The sequence below is a fragment of the Sus scrofa genome, chromosome X (genome assembly GCF_054392235.1).
Source record: "Sus scrofa isolate SSC_HxYL_T2T_F1_AM1 chromosome X, Sscrofa_HxYL_maternal_Yorkshire_Landrace_v2.0, whole genome shotgun sequence".
Lineage (NCBI taxonomy): Eukaryota > Metazoa > Chordata > Mammalia > Artiodactyla > Suidae > Sus > Sus scrofa.
The window spans coordinates 49,966,297-49,994,010 of NC_139401.1; the positions used below are offsets into that span (position 1 = coordinate 49,966,297).

At 43.4% G+C, this 27,714-nt stretch overlaps 1 protein-coding gene across 5 annotated transcripts in view; it reads right to left on the bottom strand.

Annotated features, from left to right (window-relative positions):
• SMC1A (structural maintenance of chromosomes 1A) overlaps positions 1-27,714 on the bottom strand; it is a 41,927-nt gene that overhangs the window by 9,774 nt on the left and 4,439 nt on the right. For 2 of the 5 annotated variants that reach the window (XM_003135124.7, XM_085007971.1), the window contains exons 2-19: positions 26,133-26,321; positions 25,896-26,008; positions 24,333-24,536; positions 24,001-24,239; positions 22,965-23,223; positions 22,740-22,880; positions 21,285-21,367; positions 20,923-21,130; positions 19,493-19,678; positions 19,232-19,411; positions 18,987-19,133; positions 18,752-18,889; positions 17,748-17,864; positions 17,535-17,641; positions 13,674-13,815; positions 9,838-9,983; positions 9,593-9,746; positions 8,438-8,548 (exon numbers count right to left, since the gene is read on the bottom strand). In XM_003135124.7, the coding sequence (XP_003135172.3) occupies positions 8,438-8,548; positions 9,593-9,746; positions 9,838-9,983; positions 13,674-13,815; positions 17,535-17,641; positions 17,748-17,864; positions 18,752-18,889; positions 18,987-19,133; positions 19,232-19,411; positions 19,493-19,678; positions 20,923-21,130; positions 21,285-21,367; positions 22,740-22,880; positions 22,965-23,223; positions 24,001-24,239; positions 24,333-24,536; positions 25,896-26,008; positions 26,133-26,321 (2,864 nt within the window). Of the gene's footprint in view, positions 1-8,437; positions 8,549-9,592; positions 9,747-9,837; positions 9,984-13,368; positions 13,433-13,673; positions 16,786-17,101; positions 17,642-17,747; positions 17,865-18,751; positions 18,890-18,986; positions 19,134-19,231; positions 19,412-19,492; positions 19,679-20,922; positions 21,131-21,284; positions 21,368-22,739; positions 22,881-22,964; positions 23,224-24,000; positions 24,240-24,332; positions 24,537-25,895; positions 26,009-26,132; positions 26,322-27,714 lie in introns of those variants that run through there. The other 3 variants (XM_085007972.1, XR_014835419.1, XR_014835418.1) reach the window with 3 other exon arrangements.

Below are 27,714 nucleotides of genomic sequence, written 5' to 3' on the forward strand. Positions count from 1 at the left end.
AACTCAAATCCATCAAGCCTCCAAACTAGATCAAACTTCCAATTTATAGGAAATACAAGGTTAGGAGGAACCAATTAAACAATAATGAAAGGAAACTAACATACCCATAATGTACCCATAACATATCCATTCTTCAAGACAACACACAGACTGTTCAAAAGATCAATGTTGAAAAAAGGCTCTACATTAAAAGAAACTAAAGAGGAGTTCCCATTGTGGTGCAGTGGTAACGAATCCGACTAGGAACCATGAGGTTTCGGGTTTGATCCCTGGCCTTGCTCAGTGGGTTAAGGATCTGGCATTGCCATGAGCTGTGGTGTAGGTCGCAGACACGGCTCAGATCCCACGTTGCTGTGGCTCTAGCATAGGCTGGTGGCTATAGCTATGACTAGACCCCCAGCCTGAGAACCCCATATGCTGTGGGAGCAGCCCTAGAAAAGGCAAAAAAAGGACAATAAATAAATAAATAAATAAATAAATAAATAAATAAAACTAAAGAGACAAAACAACTGAAAGCAATGTATGAATTTGATTGGATTATAGCTTTAAAAAATAAACAACTACTACAAAAGACACTTTGTAACAAGTTGAAAAATTTGAATATGGGTGGGATATTAGATATAAAATTAATGTCCATTTCCTTAGGTATAAAACTGAACTGTGGTTATGGGGGAGAATCTCTTTTTCAGCATGCTGAAGAATTTAGAGTTGACGCTTGCAACTTCCTTCAAATAGTTCAGCAAAAACAAAAAAAGTGCACAGTGCAGAGGGAATCAAGAGAGACAAGAGAGAAAGCAAACTGGAAAACTGTTCATTGGTCAATCTAAGGTGAAAGGCATATGAGTGTTCTGTGTACCACCCTTTCAATGTTTCTGAAGGTTTGAAAAGCAAAATGCTAAAAAGCAAATCCTTGAGGCATTCCCGTCGTGGCTCAGTGGTTAACGAATCCGAGTAGGAACCATGAGGTTGCAGGTTTGATCCCTGGCCTTGCTCAGTGGGTTAAGGATCCGGCGTTGCCATGAGCTGTGGTGTGGGTCGCAGACGTGGCTCGGATCCCATGTTGCTGTGGCTCTGGTGTAGGCTGGTGGCTACAGCTCCGATTCAACCCCTAGCCTGGGAACGTCCATATGTCGCAGGAGTGGCCCAAGAAATGGCAAAAAGACAAAAAAAAAAAAAAAAAAAAAAAAGCAAACCCTTGAAAAACCGCAAACTAAAGAAATCTGACTATAATTAAACTCAGAGGATTGTTTCAAATCACTTTAAAAACATAGGAACATGACTGTCCATGCTCAATGAGCCATTAGCTTAATGACAAAAAGAACGAGGAAATCTTAAACAGCAGTCAATCAAACTGTTACTAAAAATATTTTATTGTAGTTTTCTATATATAGGAGAGGAAAAAGTAAATACATTATATGCTAGAAACCAAGATTTTTAGCAAGAATAATCAGAGACTCAAACACAAAATCAATGTAAAACTGAAAATTACACTTTCAACTGAATCAACTCATGATACATTTTCCCTTCAAAATAAAAAATATATTTTCTAGCCAGGTCTACTGAAAAGTTCTGAAAGCATTGAGCAACACAGCAGTCATGAACACTCCAGTGTCCAGATGGTAGTCGCTAAATAATAGCATTTCCCACTAAAAGAAGTCGGAGCTTCTCAGAGAAATGGCTAATTCCAGATCCGGGGTGGGAAATGTAAAGGATGAGCCTGGACATACCAGAAAAACGAAGATATTAGAGACTACAAGAGTTGTGTCAAAATGCTTCAGAAGCCAACTTGAATGAGTTCCCACTGGCCAAAGATGCAATGGCTTGACCCAACAAGAGGGATAATAACCACAACAGAATGCAACACATTAAATGTGTTTAAATCCATAAATTCATAATGACACGAAAACAACTTAGTGGACACATCTTGAGAATGTCAAAGAACCGACTCATTATTTTATAAACTGGTAAATAAAGGGAAAGAATCAAGCATATATATCCTGCCTTTCCTATACAAACTACCACAGGGTAAACAAGTAAAGGATGAGAGGAAATCTCTACAGTATTCCAACTAATAAATGATAGAATAAAATGACCATTTTGCAACCCTTGACAAATTAGTGGATCTAGGCAATAATCATGGCTGCAAAACACACAAAAAGAGCCACAACCAGACATAAACCTCCTGAAGGAAGTAACGATGTCACTTATGAAGTAGTCTAGACCAAAACAAACCCCAAAACTTGAATCTAATCAAATTTCTAGATCTGAGCTGTCCAATATGGTAGCCACAAGACATATTTGACTATTAAGCATGAAAAATGCAGCCAGTGGGATTGAAGAACTAAAGTTTTAGTTTTATTGAATGCTGGCTAATTTAAATGTAAAAAAATGATACTCAATTCATTTACTACAAAACTTTTTAAGTGTATTTGGAACAACTTGGGTACGTGGTTCTTTTTCAATAATAAATTTTAGGATATCTAAATACAGATCAATTATTTCTGAGGAAAACTTAGCATCGAGATTGGGATGTGCTAGAAGCGTATAAGAGATAATGAATCTTGAAGACTCGGTACAAAGATATTGTTAAATACCTCATCAATAATTTCTATACTGTTTACACACTTTAATGTGTAAACATTTCAAAATTCTTTTGGATATACTAGGTTAAACAAAATATAGCAATTTTTGTGGCCATGCCCATGGCATGTGGAAGTTCCTGGGCCAGAGATAGAACCCACGCCACAACGGTGACTAGAGCCACTGAAGTGACAACAGCTCATCCTTAACCTGCTGAGCCACAAGGGAACTCCAAAATATAGTATTAAAATTAATTTCACCCTTCAAAAGTTACATATGTGGGTTATGTTTTATCTCTATTGAACAGCACTGATCTATATCTAACTACCCACTTACAAAAACTATAGGGAACAGCAGAACTTATTTTTTTGCTTTGTTCTGGGGGAACATTTAAAAAAAAACACAGGATACAATCAACAAAACACAGAATGTAGAAAATCCTTCAAGAGAAATGAGTGAATTTCTTCAACAACAATAAATATTGCAAGGAAAAATGAAACAGGGGGAACTTTTGGATTGAGACTTAAGAGACAGTATCAACTAATCACTATATCAATCATCTCTCATCTTATTTGACTCTCAATTCAAGCAAGCAAACTGAGTGTATGTATAACAATCGGGGAAATATAAACACTAATCATAATATTAAGGACTTAATAACATATAACTTCAATGTTATTCTTTTTTGGCATGATAATAGCTCTAAATTTTTTATTTTTTTTTTTTTGTCTTTTCTAGGGCCGCTCCTGCGGCATATGGAGGTTCCCAGGCTAGGGGTCCAGTCAGAGCTGTAGCTGCTGGCCTACGCCAGAGCCACAGCAACACGGGATCCGCGTTCATGGCAACGCCGGATCCTTAACCCACTGAGCAAGGCCAGGGATCAAACCCGCAACCTCATGGTTCCTAGTCGGATTTGTTAACCACTGAGCCACGACAGGAACTCCTAGCTCTAAATATTTTAAAGAATTTTATCTTATACAGACATATTCTGAAGTATTTACAAATGAAATGACATGATGCCTAGAAGTTATTTTAAATAACCTGGGGGTGGGGAGGAGAGGGGAGGATGGTGTGTGTGTGGGGGCACACACTGAAACAGTTTTGGTCATGAGCTGATAACTGCTGAAACTGGCCACGTAAGAGAGCACTGTACTATTTTACTTTTGCATATGAAGTTTTCCATAAAAAAAATCTAATGGCATTCCTGTTGTGGCTCAGCAGTAACAAACAACTAATATTCATGAAGACGCAGGTTTAACCCCTGGCTCCACTCAGAGAGTTAAGGAGCCGGCGTTGCTATGAGCTGTGGTTTAGATGCGGCTCGAATCTGGCGTTGCTGTGGCTGTAGCTCTGATTCAACCCCTAGCCTAGGAACTTCCATATGCCCTGGAAGTGGCCCTAAAGAGACCAAAAAAAAAAAAAAAAAAAAAAAAATCTAAAAATAAGAACAACAAAAATCAACTTGAAGAGGCTCCCACTGGCCAAGAATGGGACAATTTCAATATCAAAAAGAAAAATGATTCCAAACAGACTTAAACAAACCAAAATACATTTCAACACTAACGTTTATAATAAATACATATTAAAAACCACACTGGTCACCTTTAAAAGTTACAAAGGCAACCAACTCATTCTGAAAGCTGGTAAATAAAGGCAAAGAATTAAGTATTTATCCTACTTTTTCTATATTAACTGCATTTCAAGGGAACTAAACAGTTGATGTGAGTTCTTTTTGGGAATCCATTAATAAATGCAGGAGGAATGAAGGAATCAGAAAATTAGGGAACCCTCCTGCACTGCTGGTGGGAATGTAAACTGGTACAGCCACTATGGAGAACAGTTTGGAGATACCTTAGAAATCTATACATAGAACTTCCATATGACCCCGCAATCCCACTCTTGGGCATCTATCCGGACAAAGCTCTACTTAAAAGAGACACATGCACCCGCATGTTCATTGCAGCACTATTCACAATAGCCAGGACATGGAAACAATCCAAATGTCCATCGACAGATGATTGGATTCGGAAGATGTGGTATATATACACAATGGAATACTACTCAGCCATAAAAAAGGATGACATAATGCCATTTATAGCAACATGGATGGAACTAGAGAATCTCATACTGAGTGAAATGAGCCAGAAAGACAAAGACAAATACCATATGATATCACTTATAACTGGAATCTAATATCCAGCACAAATGAACATCTCCTCAGAAAAGAAAATCATGGACTTGGAGAAGAGACTTGTGGCTGCCTGATGGGAGGGGGAGGGAGTGGGAGGGATCGGGAGCTTGGGCTTATCAGACACAACCTAGAAGAGATTTACAAGGAGATCCCGCTGAATAGCATTGAGAACTATGTCTAGATATTCATGTTGCAACAGAAGAAAGCGTGGGGGAAAAACTGTAATTGCAATGTATACATGTAAGGATAACCTGACCCCCTTGCTGTACAGTGGGAAAATAAAAAAAAAAAAAAAAAAGAAAATTAGGATTTGGCAACCCTTGATGCATCCAGGCAATGATTGTTTGTTAATAGCTGGTAAAGCCAGCTGTGAAAGGCTGATAGGGGCTTGATGGGGCTAAAAACACCTGAACCTGGTGATCATGATAGTTTTTCCTTTTTTAACATTATAGTATATACAATTTTAAACATACACAAAAACGCAAATAATATAATGAACCCCATGTTCTTATTATCAGCTTCAAAAATGGCCAATGTTCTGCCATCTATACCCAATTCTTTTCTATACTCAATTATTTTAAAGCAAACCTGAGACATTTCATCCATAAATATTTCAGCATGTATCATTCTCTAAAACAGGGTTTCTGGAGTTCCCGTCGTGGCTCAGCAGAAACAAATCTTGACTAGCATCCATGAGGACGCAGGTTCAATCCCTGGCTGTGAGCTGTGGTGTTAGGTCGCAGATGCCACTCAGATCTGGCATTGCTGTGGTTGTGTCATAGGCCAGCAGCTACAGCTCCAATTCATCCCCTAGCCTGGGAACCTCCGTATGCCGCAGGTGCAGCCCTAAAAAGACAAAAATAAATAAACAAATAAATAATAAGACAGGGTGTCTGAATCTCAGCACTAATGACTTTTTGGGCCAGATGATTTGTTGTGGGGGCTGTCCTTTGTGCACTGTAGGATGTTTAGCAATATCCTTGCTGTCTACCACTAGATACTGTTAGTAACATCTGCCCTAGTTGTGACAAGTGGGTGCGACAAGACATTACCAAATGTCCCCTGGGGAGGCAAAATCCACCCCACCCATTGAGAGTGACTATTGCAAAAGATATGGATATTTAAAAATTAAAACCACAATGAGGGGGAGGAGTTCCCTGGTGGGCTAGTGGTTAGGATCCCATGATTTCACCATTGCCAGCCAGGGTTCAAACCCTGGTTTGGGAACTGAAATCCCACCTCAAGCTGATACACATTGCAGCCAAAAAATAAATGAAACCACAATACCATTATCACCTTAAAAATATTAAAAGTAATTACTAAACATCATAAACTATTCTGGTCAGTGTGCAAATCATCCTGATGGTGTTATTAAAAAATTTTTTTTATAGGTTTTCAAAGCAGGTTCCAAATAAGGTGCCTATGTTGCAATTCGCTGATATGTCTCAAATCTTTTTTTTTTTTTTTGTCTTTTGTCTTTTTAGGGCCACACCCACGGAATTGGAGGTTCCCAGGCTAGGGGTTGAATCAGAGCTGTAGCTGCCAGCCTACACCACAGCTCACAGCAACGCCAGATTCTTAACCCACTGAGCAGGGCCAGAGATAGCACATTCTCATGGATACTAGTCAGGTTCGTTAACCACTGAGCCACAACGGGAACTCCTCTTAAATCTCATGTAATCTATAAATTCCCCTTCCTCTCTTTCCTTTGCAATGGATTCAAGGGAGGGCCACACATTCTAATTGGTTGATTTGACTCATAGTCTACAGAAGTTCTCCCTTTCTGTTTATTTCTTTCTTCCCGTTTACTTATGGAAGAGACCACATCTTTAGTCCTTTAGAGTTTCCCACAGCCTGGAATTAACTAACTGCATCACTGTGCTTTTATTTAATATGTTTCTCTGGCACCACTGTTTCATATATAAAAGCTTAATCAGATCCTTGTTTGAGCTTTTGGCAAGAGTATTTCATAGGTAATGTTGAGCATTCATCAATCCTATCATTACAAAGATAGAGAGAATTGATACTCAGTGTCTATTGATGGGATGCAAAAGGAAGTTCACAGGTACACAGCACCACCTATGATAAATTCTTGCCAAAAATAAAAAATGAATCCCAATCCAATCAAACCCTAGATTTAACTGCCAGTTTATGGGAAACACAGGGATAGAAGAACATGTTAAATAACATCATAAGATATAATCAGTCAAATTCAGAATAGAGAAAATTGTACAGGACCAATGACCCAGTTTCTTCCATAAATAGGAAGAAAAAAATAAAAAGGGATAAGAAAATGTTAGACCACAAGAGACCAATTTTAACACATGGACCTCACCTGAATCTTGATTTAAACACACAAATAATATTTTTTAAAAAGATATTTATGGGACATTCATGGAAATCTAAATATTTATTAAATATTAGATATTACAGAGTTACTGCTAATTTTTTGTATAATATTATAGTTACAATTTTTTTTGTCTTTTTAGGGCCACGCCCGAGACATTTGGAGGTTCCCAGGCTAGGGGTCCAAACAGAGCTGGAGATGGCGGCCGACACCACAGCCACAGCCACAGCCACACCAGATCTGAGCCATGTCTGCAACCTACATCACAGCTCATGGCAATGCCGGATCCTTAACCCACTGAGTGAGGCCAGGGATCGAACCTGAGTCCTCATGGATACTAGTCAGATTCATTTCCGCTGAGCCACAATGGGAACTCCTGTAGTTACAATTGTTAAAAAGAGTCCTCCTAGAGATATATGTTGAGGTAATTATGAATGGAATATCTGGAATTTGATTTAAAATATGCCAACCAGGAGGGGGAAGGGTATTTTCAGGATTGCCATATGTCTGTCAATCATATGTCATATGTCAATTGTTGAAGGGAAGTGATGGGTACCTAGGGTTCATTATATCATTCTCTCTACTTCTCTATATGTTTGAAAATTTCCATAATAAAAAGTTTGAAAAAATCAAGTTCCCATGACTATAATGTTGGGTTGGAAAGCATCCGAAACTATTTAGGAGGCTCCTGCAATAGTCCATGTGAGAGGTGAAAGCAGCCTGCACTAGAGACACAGTGGAAACAGAATAAAGTCAGATTCAATAGATATTTAGGAGGTCAAGTCAACGGGGCTTAGTAATTCAGTGAATATGCACAGTGGGAGAGGGAGTCAAGGACCAGGCTCAGATTTCTGGTTTGAACCTGTGGCTGGCACTGAGGAGAGGAGGCAGATTTGGGGAGGAAGGCTGGGGTCTGAGATGTGTGCCAGACTAGCGTAGAGATGGCAGCTGAAGACAGGGGAATGGAGGAGACACTCAGGATGAGAGAATGCCACGTGAGAAGGAAAGCATGCCACCCGGGACAGAGCCCTAAGGAACACTCGAGGTCTAGCTGTTCACTGTACAGGAGCCCTTTCTCCGTGTATCTGGGCTGAGAGCGTATACAAGTGGAAGGGGAAGGCCGGCAGCAGGCAGGGACAGGGACAACTGGGGGTGGGGGTGAAAGACGTGCCTGTGCCTGTGTGTGCACATGGGGGGAGACCCTGGAGCACAATTCCACCCACCCTCCCTTGCCAGTTCGCCCCTCTTTCCAGCCATGGTCTAACTCCACAGGACCCCTAGATGGGCTGACCCTTGATGGACAGCTGGGAAGATCTTACCTTCAGATCCTCACACAGGTCACCATAGTCAATCTCGATGAGGGCCTCTCGTGCGTAGATATTGGAGGTTCGTTGGGAGCCACTCACTGAATCCTCCCCCTGGGAGCTACCCTGCAATGGCGAGAGGGAGAGTCGAATGGAGCCGACTGGCCATGAGAGTGCTCCAATAGAGGGGGCTGGGGGCTCTTCCGCATCCTTCTATGTCTTTGAGAAGCACCTTATTAGAAAGCACTTGTGGCAGAAGGAAGAGCAGCTTTGAAGGCACAAAGACCCAAGTTCAAAACTGGGCTCTACCGCTGACTAACGGTGTGACCATGGGCAAGCCACACCATCGGGTCTCGACACCAGAAGCGTCGTTTAGACACACGAACCCTCATCTGTACTATGGGCTAATGCCTGCCTGGCAGGGCTGTGCTTAGCATTAGGAGCACTTATAGCACATGCTACCATGACGCCTGGCACACTGCCAGTGTTTGAAAGATTTTACTGAATTAAACAGAAATGCTATTTGGAAAGAAAGGAGGGAGAAAGATGTGGGACTGAGATACATGTTCAAGTTAAGGACAAGATGTCCGCAAACCTCCTCTCAGTTAACATTCCCACCTCCTTGCTACCAAGCTTCACTTCCAGTGGATAAAATGCCTTGGCTCTTCTATTGGCTGGTGTTGCTACCTTTCCCCTAACTAAGTTTGGTCACCTCTGCATTGCTGATGTCCCTTACCCAACCCTCTCCTGGCCAACTTCACTCACTACAGCTAAACCACCAGCCCTCAGGGCCCTCAGCTTCCGTCTTCCTTTCCTCTTGGCTAATGTCCCTCAATTCCCACTCCTACCAATAGCCATCACCTGCTGGAATTAACTTAGCTCAAGTCCCTAAGGCTAATGATTTCCTCGTCTCTGGGCTTACCTCCCTCACCACCCACTGACATACAGCCCCACCCCAATTCAACTTCCCTCTCACACCAAGGCTACACTACCTTTCACCCCATCCGGCCCTCACAGCCTCACCCTGCCTCATCTCCCCTGTGCCTCTCCTTTTGTCCCTCACCACCCCGCCCACCATCCTTCTCTTACCTGCCCTCCCTGGCTACCTTCATCCCCCATCCCTTGTTATGTTGTTCGCAGCCTACCCCCACCACCAGCCATGACACTCACCTCTTCCTGACTAATATCGTCCATGGTGCCTTTAGACAGTGGCAACTTGATGTCCTGCATCTTGCAGGCCTGTAGCAGGTTGTGGCGGTCACTGCGCTTCTGTTCAAGCTTGGTCTCAATGGCTGTCACTTCCTTCTGTAAATGGGTCATTTCCCTAAGAAGATCCAGGGAGACAGGAGAGACTCAAATCTAGCAGGCTGCCTGTACTGTGTACTTCCCCCAAGCCCAGGCCTGAACACACTCACTTGTTGGCGCCCCCTAGTTTTTTACGAATCTCCTCCATCTCGTGGTTCTTGTCATTCACCTCTGACTTCTTGGCCAGGTGCTGATTCTTCAGGTCCTGCAGCTGGGCCATGGTCTCATCTATAATCTTCATGTGTCTTTGCTCCTCCTGGTCCCAGCAGAGGAAACAGGACAAGAAATGAAGGCTTTCCCCATCTCACCTTGGGATCATCTCTCCTTGCCCTCACCCTTTCCCCCAGGTGGCTAATTGCAGCCTGTCTTCAGTGAGCTCTGCTTGCACAAAACCCTATCACCCTTCTGGCTTCTTTTACCTTTTTCTAAATTATTTGGTTGACCTCCTCCTCCACTCCAAAAAACAAAGTTGCTTGCTGTAGAACAGTTCAAAGCATATAAAAAGTATAAAGTGGGAGGAAAAAAAAAAAACCACTTGTGGGGAGTTCCTTGCTGGTCTAGTGGTTAGGACTTGCTGTTTTCATTCCTGTGGCCTGGGTTCAATCCCTGGTCTGGGAACTGAGATCCCACATTAAGCTGCCATGTGTGGCAGCTAGCCAAAAAAAAAATTACTTGTAATTCCATCAGCCTGAGATAATCAATTACCAATTAACATTTAGCCTATTTCCTTCCAGCATTACTTAACGACAGTCTACATAATTGAGACTAAGTTATAATTAAAAGTCTATATTCTGACAATATTACTTCAGCACCTTTTTCACATCAGGACTACTGTCATGATCCTGCTGCCTGCCTCAGTGTGTGGAGAGAGTTACCATTAACTTAGAGAATTAAAGATGTCCCATAAGGCAATTTTAGACCGATGTTTCTTTCTACAGTTTGTTCTTTGTTTTATATATTATCTAAAAATGGACATATGCTGTGTAATACTCAAAATCCAGAAATGAATGTTACAGTCTTGGTTTGTTTAAAAAAAAAAAAAAAAAGACTATCGTCATGAGCAATAACAACATCAGTGTTTTTAAAAAACACACATAGGAGTTCCCATTGTGGCACAGCAAAAATGAATCTGACTCGTATCTATGAGGATGAGGGTTTGATCTCTGGCCCGGCTCAGTGGGCTAAGGATCCAGCGTTGCCATGAGCTGTGGTATAGGTTGCAACGTGGCTTGGATCCTGAGTTGCTGTGGCTGTGGTGTAGGTCGGCAGCTGCAGCTCTGATTTGACCCCTAGCCTGGGAACTTCCATGTGCTGCCAAGGGTGTGGCCCTAAAAAGCAGAAACAAAAATACAAAAAAAACACCACACACAAATACTATGTATTTTTTTATGACTATACATACAATGTACATATACATATGAATGTAAAAGTATTTAAGTAGGACTTCCTGCTGTGGCACAGAGGGATCAGTGGCATCTCTGCAGCACTAGGACACATGTTTGATCCCCAGCCTGGCACAGTGGGTGAAAGGATCCAGTGTTGCCACAATTGCAGCATAGGTTGCAAATGAGGTTCAAATATGATCCCTGGCCTGGTAACTCCTGGCATGATGGCCAAAAAAAAAAAGACTATATCCTACATGGGATTAGCCCCAAAAGGGTAAAGGGACTGGGATTAAGAGTGCTCAACGGGACTGTAATCTTATTATATTCTGATTTTTTTTTTTAAGAATGCTTTGTTTTCATTTTGAGGACATATCTGCAACTTTCAAATGGCTCATAAGAAATAATATGTAGGAGTTCCTGTCATGGCGCAGCAGAAATGAATCCAACTAGGAACCATGAGGTTGTGGGTTCAATCTGTGGCCTCACTCAGTGGGTTAAGGATCCAGCGTTGCCATGAGCTGTGGTGTAGGTTGCAGATGCAGCTTGGATCTGATGTTGCTGTGGCTGTGGTGTAGGCCGGCAGTTGTAACACCGATTTGACCTCTAGCCTGGGAACCTCCATATGCTGTGGGCAAGACCCTTAAAAAAAAAAAAAGAAATAATACATATACATAAAGTACAAAAGCAAATACGGCAACATGTTAGTGACTGATGAATCTTGGTGAGAAGTAGATGGAAGTTCTGAGTACTATTTCTGCATCTTTCTGCTAAGTTTTAAAAGATTTCAGCAATTCCCACTGTGGCACAGTGGGTTAAGAATCCGACTGCAGCAGCTTGGCTTGCTGCAGAGGCGTGGGTTCGATCCCTGGCCCAGGAACTTCCATACGCCACAGGTATGGCCATTAAAAAAAATTTTTTTTTTAATTCAAAACAAAAAGTCGAATATGTGATTCTAGATCATTGAGATGTCCACCTACTCCTGCCACAGGATTTTACTGCCCAACTGCATTTGCATTTAAGATTGCAGTGACAGCAAAGAGGACTACTTAATAAGGTTTGATGGAAAAACAAAAACAAAAACAAAAACCCACACAAACCAACAAACATAGGCAGTCATAAAAGTCAAATGATATGTTTAAACCAAGTGAGGACCAAATCACCTCAGGACAGGATGCTGTGAGGACTGTGGGAAAGTGAGTTGTCACACAATAACTGGTGGCACAGGCATGCTTGACTAAAGAAACTGAGCCACGGCAGTCAGCAGCACAGGCGCACTATGACAAGGGACTCAGTTTCAGTAAAACACCATCATCTGTTGCACTGAGTTAATGTGGTTAATTATAAAATTCAATTTGGAAGTTTGTCCTGGCTTTCTGGTTAAGTGTTATATGTTTGTACATATTTAACATTAAAGATGTTTTAACCCAACACTGTACCTCTTAGATTTTTTAAAAGAGGTCTGATATTACTAAAATTTGAAACCATTTAACTATACAAATACTTATATGATGTAGCATAATTTGCTTAACTCCCAGGGGACACTGGACAATTTCCAACTATAAGTGTTTATCATAAACATCAACCTGTGTGCACAAAGCTGTGCCAGCATTTTGGATTTCCTCAGGTATTACCGACTTAGGATAAATGTATTCTGAAGACTCTCAATGGATGGTAACATATGGCCTAAAAAGGCTGGTCTCACACATCATGGCCAGTATTCTTTTTTTTTTTTTGCTTTTTAGAGCCGCACCCGCAGCATATGGAGGTTCCCAGGCTAGGGGTCCAATCAGAGCTGTAGCTGCCAGCCTATGCCAGACACAGCAAAATCAGATCCAAGCCTTGTCTGCAACATACACCACAGCACATGGCAATGCCAGATCCTTAATCCAGAGTGAGGCCAGGGATCGAACTGCAACCTCATGGTTCCTAGTGGGATTCGTTTCCACTGTGCCACGGTGGGAACTCCATGGCCAGTATTCTTTTAAAAAAAAAAAATTGTTATTTTTTGGCCATGCTCATGGTAAGTGGAAGTTCTGGGGCCAGGGATCAAACCCAAGCCACAGCAGTGACAACGCCAGATCCTTAACCAGGGAACTAATAAAGCTCAATTATATTTATGTGTTTACAGGCTATCTGAATCTCTTGTTGAATTATTTGTGCCACTTATATGCTCCCTATTTAGGACTTGGGGTTTTTCTTATTTGGATGAGAGTTTTATAAATTATGGACATTATCTCTTCCAATTTTTCCTCCTAGTTTTTTATTTTGATTTTTTTTTTCTTTTTAGGCCTGCACCTATGATACATGGGAAGTTCCCAGGCTAGGGGTCAAATTGGAGCTGCAGCTGCTGGCCTACACCATAGCCATGACAATGCCAGATTCGAGCCACATCTGTGACCTACAATGCAGCTTGCAGCAATGCCAGATCCTTAACCCACTGAGTGATGACAGGGATCAAACCCACATCCTCATGAATACTAGGTGGATTCTTAACCTGCTGAGCCACAACAGGAACTCCGATTCCTCATATTTTTTAGTTTTTTTATGCTCTCCTTCCTTACCTTCTTGAGCTTTTCTATCTCATTTTCATCTTTTTTCACTGTCTGCTCCCACATGTGTACTTTATCCTGATCCTCCTTCAGTTGGTTCTTCTCAAAATCCAACTGGATGCCCAAGCGAGTCTTCTGATTCTCAAATTCCAAACTGTGGGGAGAAAGGAGAATCAGGCCTAAGGTGCAGGGTCTCAGTTAATATTGAATTTCATTCACCTCTCAGCTCATCCACACAGATCTACATAAAACTATCTCCTAAAGTTAGAGAACTAAATTCCTTGGCCTAGCTTTGTGGATATGGCACAAGGGAGAGGAGATTAGGCCAAACTGCATTAATCCCTTTTTAAACACTGGAGTTCCCCCTTCAAGTTCCTAGAAGGAAGCACAAAATGGTCTACCTGAACCCACCAGCTAGGATAATTCCTATTTACTAGGCTTCTGTGTAATTTACATATATTATCTCTAATCCTCTAATGAACACCTCCACAAATAGGCATTATTATCCTAATTTTACAAACAGGAAACTTGGGCCAAGCGGTAAAAGACCTTGCCCAAGGCCACACAGCTAGTAAAGGTGAGACTGGATCCCAGGTCTAAACACCAAAACCCAGGTTTCTTCTCCTACGGCATCCTAGTGCAGTAAGAGGACTGGTATCCCAACTCTGCCGTTTACTAGTAGTGCATCTCAGACAAGTTAGTTATATTCTCCATAACTGTTTCCTCATCTGTAAAATGGAAATAATAACAGTACTTACCTCAGAGTTATTGGGAGTTAATACATATAAAGTCCTTAGAACCACATCTGGTGCACAGTAAGTACTCAACAAATTTTAGTTTTCATCGTCATCATCTCCAGGTATACTAGCTGTATTCAGTTCATATTTGCTCATGGACTTTGACTCTTTCCAACTACCCACAAATCTCCACATACATCTCTGCCCCAAGATTCCAGAACCTCTAAGGGGCAAAGCTTGAGCAGTTAAAAAAAAAAAAAAAAAAAAAAAAAGGAGAAAATAATAGATTCCTGCTAGCTTCCTCCTCCCCATCCCTTTGGAAACTTAGAGGAGTATGTAACCAGCACTCACAGATATAAGCAGAACAGACAGGGCTAACTTCCAACTGCCCCTCCATCCCCCGATATGGTGTGACAGATGCTGCCAGATGTCATGCTAGCAGCTTAAACCTATTAGTCACTATAATCCAAATGGAATGTAATTAACTCTATAATTTTGAGCTATGCAATTTTAAGTCCAATCTCCTAAGCATGATTCATAAAGCCTTCTGTGCTCTGGCCCCTGCTGACCTCTCTACCACCCCCGCCTTCCTCCTGACCCCATTTTTATGCTCCAGAGCTTCAATACTTAGTTTGCAGAACAAGGCATACTCTCTCACACCTCTAAGCATGCTATTCTCACTGCTTGGAACTCTCTTGTCTATGGCCTGGCTGGCTAAATCCTACTCACTCGACAAGTCTCTGGTTCATCACCCTTTGTTCTGTAAAATCTTTCCTGATGACTGTGAGCAGGTTCTTAGTTTCTATTACACTTTGTTGGGCTCCTCCCTTTTTGGTGCAGTTGAGTTAATCATACACTACAGTTCATAACATACTTATGATCGCTGTCTGTACAAGACCTTTCCCTTGTCTCCTTTGGTTCAATTCAGTTTCTACTCCTATTGTATACACACCAGTGACAGACATGCAGACATACAGATAAAAACCTTAAAAATGAATATCCTTGTAAAATGTTTTGTTTTTAAATTTACACAAAAGGATGGTATTATAAACTTATCCACATTACTGCCTGTAAATTTATTTCTTGTCTGAAGTGCTACATAGTATTCCATAGTCCACATGTTTATCATATTTAACTTATACTTCCCAGCAATGATGAATATATACATTGCCACCAACCACATACTATCACAAATTATGCCAAAAAGAACAACTCTGAACATGTCTCTTTGTGACCCTGTGGCCAAGACTCTGTCTGGTATATATACCCAGGAGTGGCTTTCCTAAGTCACAGGGCTCATGTAAACTTACTTTCACCAAATACTGTTAGACTGTTTTATATTTGCATTTCTCTGATTAGGATTCAGACTAAACATCACTTCACAGTTATTAACCATTTGAGCTTCTTTCTGCTTGAAATGCTAACTACATCTTCTGTCCATTTTTCTACTGGGTCTCTAGGTTTTTATTTTACCTATTATTGATTTGCAGTTCCTCAAATATCTCCTCTGTATTTTCTATCTACCTCAAATACAGCTTCATTCTGAAATCGCTGATCTACTTGTTTGTCTCCCCCACTATTCCATAGCTTCCTGAGGAGAGGGACAGTCCCTAATTCAATTCTACATCCCTTGGGCCAGGCTTAGGGGTAGGAGAACAATGAACAGTTACTGTATGGGTGATGGACTAGACAAACTACCAACTGAAACGAAGGGTCCAGGGGGGTGACCTCCTTCGGAGAAATGTTGTGTTCATCTAAATTACCCCTAACTCCCCATCCTCTCCAATACCTTGCACAGGACAACCTGGCAAAAGTAGGTACTCAAGCAAAGTTTGTTGAACAAATGAATAAAAAGCAGGGAAGAGAGGAGAAACTTGCTTTGTTCTTACTATTCTTCTAATCTAGAACGTTGGCCCTCCTCTCCCCAATCACCCATGAGAATAATGACAATAATAAAAGCGAGTATCAGAGTTCCCACTGTGACGCAACGGGATTGGCAGCGTCTTGGGAGTGCTGGGACACAGGTTTGATCCCCCCCATCAGTGGGTTAAGGATCTGGTGTTGCTGCAACTGTGGCTTAGGTCTCAACTATGACTCAGATTTGTTCCCTGGCCTGCGAACTCCATATGCCTCGGGGCGGCAAAAAAAAAAAAAGTAAAATAAAAGCTAGTATCTATTGCTCTTAGTAGATGCTAAGTATCATGCTGAGTACTTTATAAGGATTAACCAACCCAACATCTGATCCATCCAACAAATCTGAGACAGGTATTGTTATCCCAATTGACACATAAGGAAACTGGGGCTTAGAGAGATCAAGTCACTGCTCAAGATGATAAACCATGGAGCTGGGATTTTAACCCAGATAAACCACATTTAAAGTTGGCATTCTGGAGTTCCTGTTGTGGCGCAGTGGTTAACGAATCCGACTAGGAACCATGAGGTTGCGGGTTCAATCCCTGGCCTTGCTCAGTGGGTTAACGATCCGGCGTTGCCGTGAGCTGTGGTGTAGGTTGCAGACGCGGCTCGGATCCCGCGTTGCTGTGGCTCTGGCGTAGGCCAGTGGCTACAGCTCCAATTCGACCCCTAGCCTGGGAACCTCCATATGCCGCGGGAGCGGCCCAAGAAATAGCAACAACAACAACAACAAAGACAAAAAGACCAAAAAAAAAAAAATAAAAATTAAAAAAAAAAAATAAAGTTGGCATTCTTAGGGAGTCCCCATCGTGGCTCAGCAGTAACGGATGCGACTAGTATCCATGAGGACACAGGTTTGATCCCTGGCCTCACTCAGTGGGTTAAGGGTCTGGCCTTGCCGTGAGCTGCGGTGTAGGTCTCAGACTCGGCTTGGATCTGGCGTTGCTGTGCTGTGATGTAGGCCGGCAGCTACACCTCCGATTTGACCCCTAGGCTGGGAACTTCCACACGCCTCAGGTGCGGCCTTAAAAACAAACAAAAAAGCTGGCACTCTTAACCTGTATACTGCTGTCATAAGCTTCCTGGATGTCCTTGTTCTTTAAGGCTGACCTACAATAAATGCCCATCATTCTAAACGCTGCTCCCTGCCTTATGCTGGCATCTGACTTCCCAGATGTCAGGCTAGGGCACCCCACTCTCTTCTACCCACACTGCCACCTACCGCTTCTTGGCAATTTCATTCTGCCGTTTCACCTTCTCTTCCTCAAACTCGCGGATATTGCGCACACCAATCTCCCGACAAAACTCTTCAAAAACCTCATCTTCTACCTGAGGGGAGAAGCAAGGGAAAGCAAAGGCCCTTTGGGTCAGAGTGCTGCCTCCAGCTCCAATCCTGTCCCAATGCACATGTGGGCATGGCTCACCCTCTACAAACCTGGTTCATCTTCTCCTTTAAGTCTTTCATTTCCCTTTCTCGGCTCTGGATGATCCTCTTGATGTCATTGATGCGAGGCCCAAAGTTGGCTAGCTCACTCTCTAGCTTGGACTTTTCCTGCAGGAAACAGGGTGAGAGGACAAAAGAGAGCAGGACCCTTAGAAGAAAAGAGCCACCCTGAGAGTCCTGGCTCCATGGACAGAAAGGACTGGCTATCTACACACTGTGAAAACGTGACTTAGCACTACTCCAGTCAAGGCTGCATCACCTCTCATTGAACCATCATATGGCTTCCTCCCTGGCCTCCAATCAGCCAGCTTCAATCCAAAAGGCTGGGCACATAGTAAACATCATTACTTACAGGTCCACACTCTCTCATCCTCTAGGGCCTGATATATTTTGGAATGCAGACTTTTTGATTTTAGAAAGAGATAAAACGACATATATATATATATATATATATACACACACACATACATACATATACATACTACATATTACATAACACCTCCAGGATAGTCTGCGGAAGCACCCATAATCAAGCACATTAATATATCTAGAAAAGTACCCTGACTCACAGGGACTAAAATGTCTATAGCTCACTTCCAAAACTTTCATAAGAAGCTCAAATATGTGTTGAATGAATTATGTTAATAGCACCTAACATTTACTGAACAGTCACTGGGTACAAGAAATCAGTCTAAACACCACATACATTAACTCATTCAATCTTTACAATGACCCTACAAGGCACATGTTACTCAAACTCCCATTTTACAGACAAAGATGAAAACTGACACTAAAAGGTTTAGTAACTTGCCTAATGTCATACTGAGCCAAGATCTGAACCCCTGGCTGTCTGACTCTATGCTATGCTTGGTTCCCCAGAGCAGACTGGAAAGAGACAGGGAAGTGGGACAAGTCCATCCCCCCCACCCCAGAAAAACCTAGGCCAGGAATGTGAGGATGGCCTTTGGCAGACAGAACTGAAGGTCAAGTCCCACCTGTAGATTCAGGGCTAGATGTCGTGTCTTGGTCTGTTCTAGGTCACTCTGTGAGTACTTGAGCCGCATCTGTAGTCCGTGGGCCTGAGACTGCACCTGACGTAGTTCTGCTTCTTTCCGCTTTGCCTTCATCTGTTCCTAAAGTGGACAGGAGAAGGACTTGGTGGTAAGAAGGTGGTCGGCCAGCCTGGGCTTAGGACCCCCATTCCTAGGGACAGCCCTGCCTGTGGCTTACCTTCAGCTCTTCTGTCAACCGCTCTTTCTTTTCTTTCAACTTGTCTACTGCTTTCTCATCCCAGCGCCGGGCCTTGGCCTTCAGATCACTGGCCCCACCAGAGATCACCCCTGACTTCTGGAACAGGGTCCCATCTAGTGCCACTGTCTACATACAGTAGGGAGAGAAGAGGAGGGAGAAGCTGAACAGAGGAATCTTCAACAGTGGAGCCTGTTCCGTTCCGATCTGGGCAAGGGAATACATACCTTGTGGCGCTGGTGGCCTCCAAAGGCAATGCGGCGGGCATCCTCCACGTTGTCACAGACAAGGGCATTGCCACAAGCATACTGCAGGGCCTTTTTGATGTGAGGTGGCTCATAGCGAATCACATCAATCACCAGCTTGGCCCCCTTCAGCTCCCGGAGTTTCTCATCTGTAGGTTTCACCTGGGAAAAGCAGCTCACTTAAATGGCAGAACATGAAGGGCTAGGAGAATCAGCCCTCTCACACTGTCCCACCAGCCTCACCTCCAGGTAATCAAGAGGCAAGAAGGTCTCAGGCTCCCCACGCTGTTCCTTGATATACTGAATACAGTCCCGGCCCGTCTTCTCTGAGTCCACGATAATGGCATCCATGTTCTTGCCTAAAACCTTGGTTACAGCAATCTGATACTTCTTTTGTGTGGGCTGGCAGAGGTCAATGAGGCGGCCATACTGAGGAAAGTCAGAAAATTGAAGCATGAGGCTTTTGGGAGCTGGCTCCGAAACCTCAATTCCCCACTTGGAAAGGAGGGGGAACAGGCTTCAATCTCTGTCAGGAACACAGACCCCACACTACAGAAGAAAAGCCTACTCTGGCCCCAAAGCAACAACTGTAGGCAGTCATGGTCTGAATCCAAAATCATCTTTCTAAACCTTTTTTTTTTGGGGTCTTTTCTAGGGCCGCACCCGCGGCATATGGAGGTTCCCAGGCTAGGGGTCTAATTGGAGCTGTAGCCACTGGCCTACACCACAGCCACAGCAACACGGGATTAGAGGTACGTCTGCAACCTACACCACAGCTCCGGCAACACCGAATCCTTAACCCACTGAAAGAGGCCAGGGATTGAACCCGCAACCTCATGGTTCCTAGTCAGATTCATTAACCACTGAGCCACAACAGGAACTGCTAAACCTCCCTTTTATCATTTCACAGACCACTGCCATCCCAGGCACTATGCCAAAACCCTACATGCATTATCTCAAATTCTCACAAACACCCTGCAAAGTAAACCTCTTTGTCTAGTTCACTTCTTCTATGCCCCCTGAAACCAACCATGGATCTCTAAGAACTATCAGATAAAGGGTAAGATCTTCAAGGGCAGTGACTGAGTTTAATTCATTCTTATCAACTCCCCAGCAGCGTTCAGAGGAAAGATCAGGAAATATTTGTGAAACCCAAATATTAAGCTGAACCCAGGGATGGGATTATAGCAATAGAGATATAATATTCAGAGAATCTGGGAACTCAGGATTTGGTTCAAGAGGCCAAGATATGTGATAAAGCCTAGCAAATGAGCCAGGTGTTACACACCAAAGGAGCTCACACTGAAGCCTGCACAGAGCTACTTCCTGGAAACGAATTCCTGCCCTGTGGCCCCTTCGCCTTCCCAAAGGCCTCTTCAGTCTTCCCACCTCCCACAAAGGAGTGGATACAGCAAGACAAAACTTTCAGAAAGATACAATTGGTGTGATAAAAAAGTAACATGAAGTTAAGTGTCAGAACAAGTTGGGTTTGAATTGCAGTTCTTACTCTTATAAGCTATACTGTCATGGGCAAGTCATTTAACCTCTCTGAGCCTTAGTTCCCCTAGCTGTAAAAATGGGATTAGCAATCCTGTCCTCACAAGGCAGCTGGGAAAATTATCTGACAGTGAGTGTGAAAGAGCTCAGGAAATAAGTTCCCTCTCCACTCTTACCACAGAGCCAGGGTACAGGCGCTTGATGCTTTCCATAATTTCTGCCTTTCGCTGTTGACGGCTGCTCTCCTGGCGGTCGATGCGGGCATCCCCCAGCTGCTCCATCACCTGGTTCAGCTCCTTATTTATCTCATCAATACGCCGCTTGGCCATCTCCACCTCCTCTGTCAGCTCCCCCTCTAACTTCTTCTGCTCCTCTAGGGACTGCCTACAAAGTAAGGGAACACAGGGGTTACTCTGGCTGGCCAGAAAATATTCCTGAATGAGAGGGAATCTAGCAGTCCTGCCTGGAGAGAGGCAGGACAGGTAGGGCTCACAAAAACAGGCTTAGAGGTAAGTGGGAAGGTTATAGAAATACATACTTGCTAGTCGTGATGTATTCCTCCAGCTTCTCAATCCGCTTCTGATTCTCTTCAATCTCTCGCAGCTTTTGCTTGATCTTGGCCTGGGAGAGACAAATATACTACATCACCACAGGCTGAGCAAGTTAACTCCAAGACCATGGGGCCCTGGCTCATCCCCCTATATGCCCACTCATCCAAGAGCCCAACAATTACAGACAATCTGTTGCTAATGCAGGAGGCCTCTTAAAAAAGCAGACACACGGGAAGTTCCCTGGTGGCTCAGAAGGTTAAGGATCCATTGTTGTCACAGCTGTCGCTCTGGTTATAGCTGTGGCATGAGTTTGATCACTGGTCCTTCTGCTTGCTACAGTTTCGGCCAGAAACAGACAAAAAAAAAAAAAAAAGGCAGACACACAGATGTGTTCAGTGTGGCTCTGCTAACTGATGGGGCCACCCAGGGCCCTATGAGACCTTCTCATAGGTATTCTACCCATCCTGGACTATCCAAGAAAAGCTTTCTGGGCATTTCTGCACCTGTTTTCTGCATCTGTAAAATTCAGGTAACCCCCACTTCATAGAATTACATCAGCTACTCTATGTGAAGCACTAATATTAATGCCTACTACCTTCTTTTAAATATGTATAAGGACTTAGGAGTACCTGTCGTGGCCCTGTGATAATGAATTCAACCAGTATCCATGAGGCCATGGGTTCGAGCCCTGGCCTCGCTCAGTGGGTTAAGGATCTGGCATTGCCGTGAGTTGTGGTGTAGGTCGCAGATGTGGCTTGGATCCCATGCTGCTGTGGCTATGGCATAGGCTGGCAGCTACAACTGATTCGACCCCTAGCCTGGGAAAGACTTCCAAATGCCGCAGGTACGGCCCTAAAAAGACAAAAAAATAAAAGTGCTTACTTAGCATAATGCCTGGTATACTGTAGGCTCTCAGGGTACTATAATAACTTTCTATTATTCCTATTATTTTACTATCATTGTTATCAGTAACACAGTAAGTGAAGTATACTTGCAAGGGGGGGCTTTATTTTTTTGTGGGTTTTTCCTTTTTTTTTCCCCTCAGGGCTGCACCCGCGGCATATGGAAGTTCCCAGGCTAGGGGTCGAATTGGAGCTGTAGCCACCGGCCTACGCCATAGCCACAGCCACTCGGGATCTAAGCAATCTCATGGTTCCTAGTCGGATTCGTTTCTACAGCGCCACAACAGGAACTCCCAAAAAGTGTGAGCTTTAGAGCTAGACTGCCCAGGTTCATATCCCAGTTCTGTCACTTAATAACAACGTGGCCTTAGGTAAATTACTTCACCTCTATAAAAATGAGGAATGAGTGAATACATGTAAAAAACAGTGCCTGGCACACAGTAAGTGCTTGCTAGATGTTAGCTACTGTCATTACTGTTAAGACCATCATTATCTCCTTTGCTCTGGACCATCATCCCCAATCTTTTAAGGCATGCCCACCTCTGTCTCTACTTTCTTCCGCTCTTCCAGATCCAGCCGGTCCTGATCAGCCTTCTGGTCTCGATTGAACTTCTCCAGCTCCTGGGCCAGGGTAGCTGCTCTCTTGCTGGCTTCTTCTTTCAACCGGTGATATTTCTTCACCTGTGTGAGGGACAAAGAAGGAGGACGGGGATGACCATGTCAGCCCATCGATCTCTCCAGTCCCCCCAACCCCCAAGAGCTTACCTGATTTTCCTCCAGGGTCAAATCTCTGCCCTGACTCTGACTCTCCTCTTCCATCCGTTCCTCAAACTCCTGCCGAGCTTTCTCCACTGACAGCATCTCCTTTTCCAGCTCATCCATATCACCTTTACGTTTCTTGTAATGCTTTTGAGCATTCTGTAGGGACTTCTTGGCTGCTTCTAGCTTCTTGATTTTGTGAGAGGTATTCTCCTTGGCTTTGATGTACTGAGGCCGCTTCTGGTTCAGCTCTGAGTCCTTCTCCCTTTTGCCAGGGTTGGGGGAAACACCAGTTAGCACTGTGAGAGAAGGGAGGGGTCCCAGGCTTTTTAATCCAAAGGAAGCCTAAACCCCAAGCCAGCCTTAGGGAATTACCAAAAGAACAAGGGCCTGATGCCCCACAGATCCTCAAAGAAAGGGCTATTCCCTGGAACTGATGGTGTTAGCCTGGGATTCTAGCCATTTAAAAGGCAAAGCTACCCCCCTGCCTCAACCCTAGCCAGGCCAGGCCCCTTGGTAACAACTCCCAAGAACACCCTGTGTTCACCTCATTGTCTTCCATCTGATCTAAGCTTTTCTTTTTTGTTTTTGGCCAAACCCATAGCATATGGAAGTTCCTGGGCCAGGGACTGAATCTGAGACGCAGCTGAAATCTACATCACAGCTGCAGCAATGCCGGATCCTTTAACCCATTGTGCCGGGCCAGGGATCAAACCCATGCCTCCACAGCAACCCAAGCCACTGCAGTTGGACTAGTAACCCACTGTACTACAGTGGGAACTCCTGATCTAACATTTTGAAATTCCTGTCCTTTAAACTTCAAGTTTCGGTTTCCCTCTTCTAGGAAGGGACTGCCAGTCAGGAGTCTGAGTATTTAAATACTCTGTCTGCAAGTCAAAAAATGTGCTTGATTCTGGCAAAGCAAGTCAAGGGGAAGATAGAGAAACGAGTAGAGGCACTGGGCTCTGGGTTCACAGAAGCCCTAGGAAACAGCAGAGCCTCTTGGCTTCACACAAGTTACAGGCCAAGGCCTGCCACTTACTTGATCTCCTTCTCAATCTGCTGCTGCTCCCGCATCATTTTGCCCAGCTCCTTCTTCTTCTCCTTCAGCTCATCTTCTACCTTGTCCATCCGCTTCTTATCCTTCTCAATCTCCTTGTTCTTAGAGGCCAGTTCCTTGTTGAGCTTCTCGATTTCCACTTCATTATGATAAAGTTTGAAAAGTTGCAACTGTACCTGAGCTCGTACCACCTCATCCTTCAGGCGCTGGTAGCGGTCAGCCTGTGCAAATAGAGGCATGGAGGCAGGGGTGCATCAGTAAGGCACCGGCTTCACTCTGGCCTCTCAGAGCCCATAGGCAGCCTGGCCACCTACCTCTTCTTTTTCCTGTTTAGCCTCCTTGCGTTCAGCTGCAATATTTTTTTTTCGATGGTAGTTAAACTGCGTGTCCTCTTCAGCTTTTACCATCTCCTTCTTTCGCTTGTCATATTCCTGGGCCAGCTCCCCAGAGCGACTGATCTCTTCGAAAAGAGCTGTCCTCTCTTTGGGGTTCTTCATGGCAATAGATTCCACAGCACCCTAGTAAAGGTCAAAACACTCTCCCCATTTAGACTCCAGCCAGTCCAGTTCCCCCTACCCACTCCCATTCAATCATTCAGAAAAAGTTCACTGATCACTTCCCACATTAGGTGCCACATTTCACCACTGAACTTTGAGGACACACTCCCTGCCTTTTGAGGCAGACAGGGTACAGAAGAGCCAGAAGCAGAGACAACTCCGTGTGTTATGTGCAATAACAGCAGTAGCACAGAAAAAGGGCTAAATGAAGCTTGAGGATAAGAGACTGGTAGGGGTATCTCTATGTCTCCACGGGAAGGCTTCCCAAAGGTGACATCTAGGCTGAGTTTGGAAGATGGGGAAGACATTAACCAAGAAAATAAGAGAAATGAGGTTATTTAAAATAGAGGAAAATTAATATTGCAAAGGCCTACAGCCAAAGAAAGCAAGTTTGGGGAACTACAAAGGGTTTAATCAGGCTGGAGTGCAGGGCTAGAGGGGAAGAGTACTGGCAGATGAGGTTAATGAGATGAGCAAGAACCAAAGAGTGGTATTTCATGAATGACAGGGGTTGGATCTCATGCTATAGCAATGGTTCTCAAACTTTACTGTGCATCTTAATAACCTGGAGGGCTTGGGAAAACACAAATTGCTGGGCCCCACTCCATAGTCTCTGCTCCTATAGGTCAGGAGTGGCTTCCCATCACTTCCTCTTGCTTGGCAAAGCCACCACTTCTTTTAAGCTCTCCCTCTTCTAAGTTCCTACCTACCCTAATCCGATCTATTCTCAGGCACCTACCTATTCTGGTAGATGCCCGAGAACAGGGATTTCTAACGTGAGAATGTGGATTTCTAATATGTCCCCAGTTGATGCTGATGTGGAGACTTGAATTTGAGAAGTGCCATCAAAAGGCAATGAGAAATCACTGAAATGTTTTAAAGAGAGGAGCGAAAGAAACATATTTTTGCCCTCATAAAACAAACCAGAAGGGGGCAGGTGGAGTCGGGAAGCCCAGTGAAGAAGCTGTTAACATTAGTTCAGAGGAGGGACCATGATGCAGGCCCAGTGGGGCTAGGACAGAAAGCAGATAGCCAATAACTGTTAAAAATGCCCACCTGGAGTTCCCGCTGTGGCTCAGCAGTAATGAATCTGACTAGCATCCGTGAGGATGCACTTTCGATCCCTGGCCTCAAACAGTGGGTTAAGGATCCGGCGTTGCCGTGAGCTGTGGTGTAGGTCGCAGATGCAGCTCAGATATGGCGTTGCTGTGGCTGTGGTATAGGCCAGCAGCTACAGCTCCGATTCGATTCCTGGCCAGGGAACTTCCATGTGCCTCAGGTGCAGCCCTAAAAAGACAAAAAACAAAACAAAAAACCCACCTGGAAGACGAGGAAGTTACGAGCTTTGATAAGAATGCCCAACTTCTCTAATTCTTCACTGTACTCATGTAGCTGGACCACTTTGTTGTTGATCTTGTACTCAGAGGAACCCCCTACAAGACAATGCATGAGTCAGGCAAGGGTCAGGCCTCCCTCCTATCCCAAAACCTAATCTAGCCACAAACACCCCCACCACACCCCAAACCCAAGGAGAACCTTCTGGCCAGCTTCACCCACCAACAATGACTCGGGCAAAGGTGCGGTCCTCAGCACCCTCCTCAGAGTAGACCATGCTGACAAAGGCCCGGTTGGCAGCTGGCTTGCCCACAGGAGCTCCATGGATCAGGTCTCTCAGGGTCTTTACCCGTAGGTTGCTGGTTTTCTCACCCAACACGAAGCTGATGGCATCCATGAGATTTGACTTACCTAAGGGAGGAGGGGACAAAGCAGAGGAGGGTAAGTCAGGAAGAAAGTGAGTGGAAAAGGAATAAAAGAGACATTGAGAAGAACAGAAATGTTCCCTAATCAGTTCTCAGACTAACAGGAAGAAAAAATACTGCTCTGTCCCCATAAAGATTGAGCCCCACCAAAGCCCTGGGTCAAAAGCTTAGAAAAACAGCTCCTTTGCAGTTACCACTTACAGCAGCCAAAAGCTAGAACCACATTTAAGGAAATGGTATATTCACAGAACAGATCATTCTACAACCTTTGATGACATGGGGAAATGTCCACAGCGGGGAAAAAAAAAGCTAGATACAAAACTCAATACAGTTTGAGCTCAACCAAGTTTTAAAAAAATAAAACACAAGGGCTGAGGGAAGGGGGAAAATGAGTTTTTGTTTGATGAGTATGGACTCTCAGTTTTGCAAGATGAAGAAGTTCAGAAGATCAGTTACACAAAACGAATACATTTGATACAACTGAACTATAAACTTAAAAACAGTTAAGATGGTAAACTTTGTTTTCATGTATTTTACCATAATATTCCTATTTGTGATACAACATGAAGCACGCAGCATTACCTACGAAGTACCTTGCCAAAAATATTTAACCTGACTCTAAACGAACCTTTAGACCTACCTTCCAGTTTATAAGAAATCAGAGGAACATGGTAAATGACACCATGAAGAAATCTTAAAACAAACACAGACGGTGGGATGTTCTACAAGACAACTGGTCTGGTCTTTTCAAAAAGCCCATGTCTTTTCAGAGAGCCATTCCAGAATACAATAGATTACAGAGACAAAAGCAAAGACAGCATGAAATTTTTTATTTTTTTGAATAGTTCTGGTTCACAAAAAAAAAAAAAAAAAAAAAAAAAACCCAAAAAGACATTTTGGGGAGCAATTTGGGAAGCTTAAATCTAAACTGGAAAACTGATGACATGAAGAAATTAATTTTCTTAGGTGTGCTAATGGTATACTGGTAATACAGAAGAATGGTGATCTTAGGAGAATAATGCTAAATCCTTTAGGGGTGAAATATCATTACGTCTGCAATTTACTTTCAAATAATTAAGTAAAACACAGATGTAGATTTGAAAAGTTTCATAATAAAAACCTGAGGAGAGGGAAAGAAGAAGAAAATACACAAAATACAAACAGTATAATAGTGGTCATTTCCGGGAAGAAAATAGGTACCAAAGCAGGGAAGGGAGAATCATCTTTTTACTACATAGCCTTTGAGATTTTAAAAATTTTGTATAATGTGCATATATTTGCTAGTCATATAAATAAACAAGATTTTTAACATTAAGAGTGGTTATCTTGGAGTTCCGGTTGTGGCGCAGCAGAAATGAATCCAACTAGGAACCATGAGG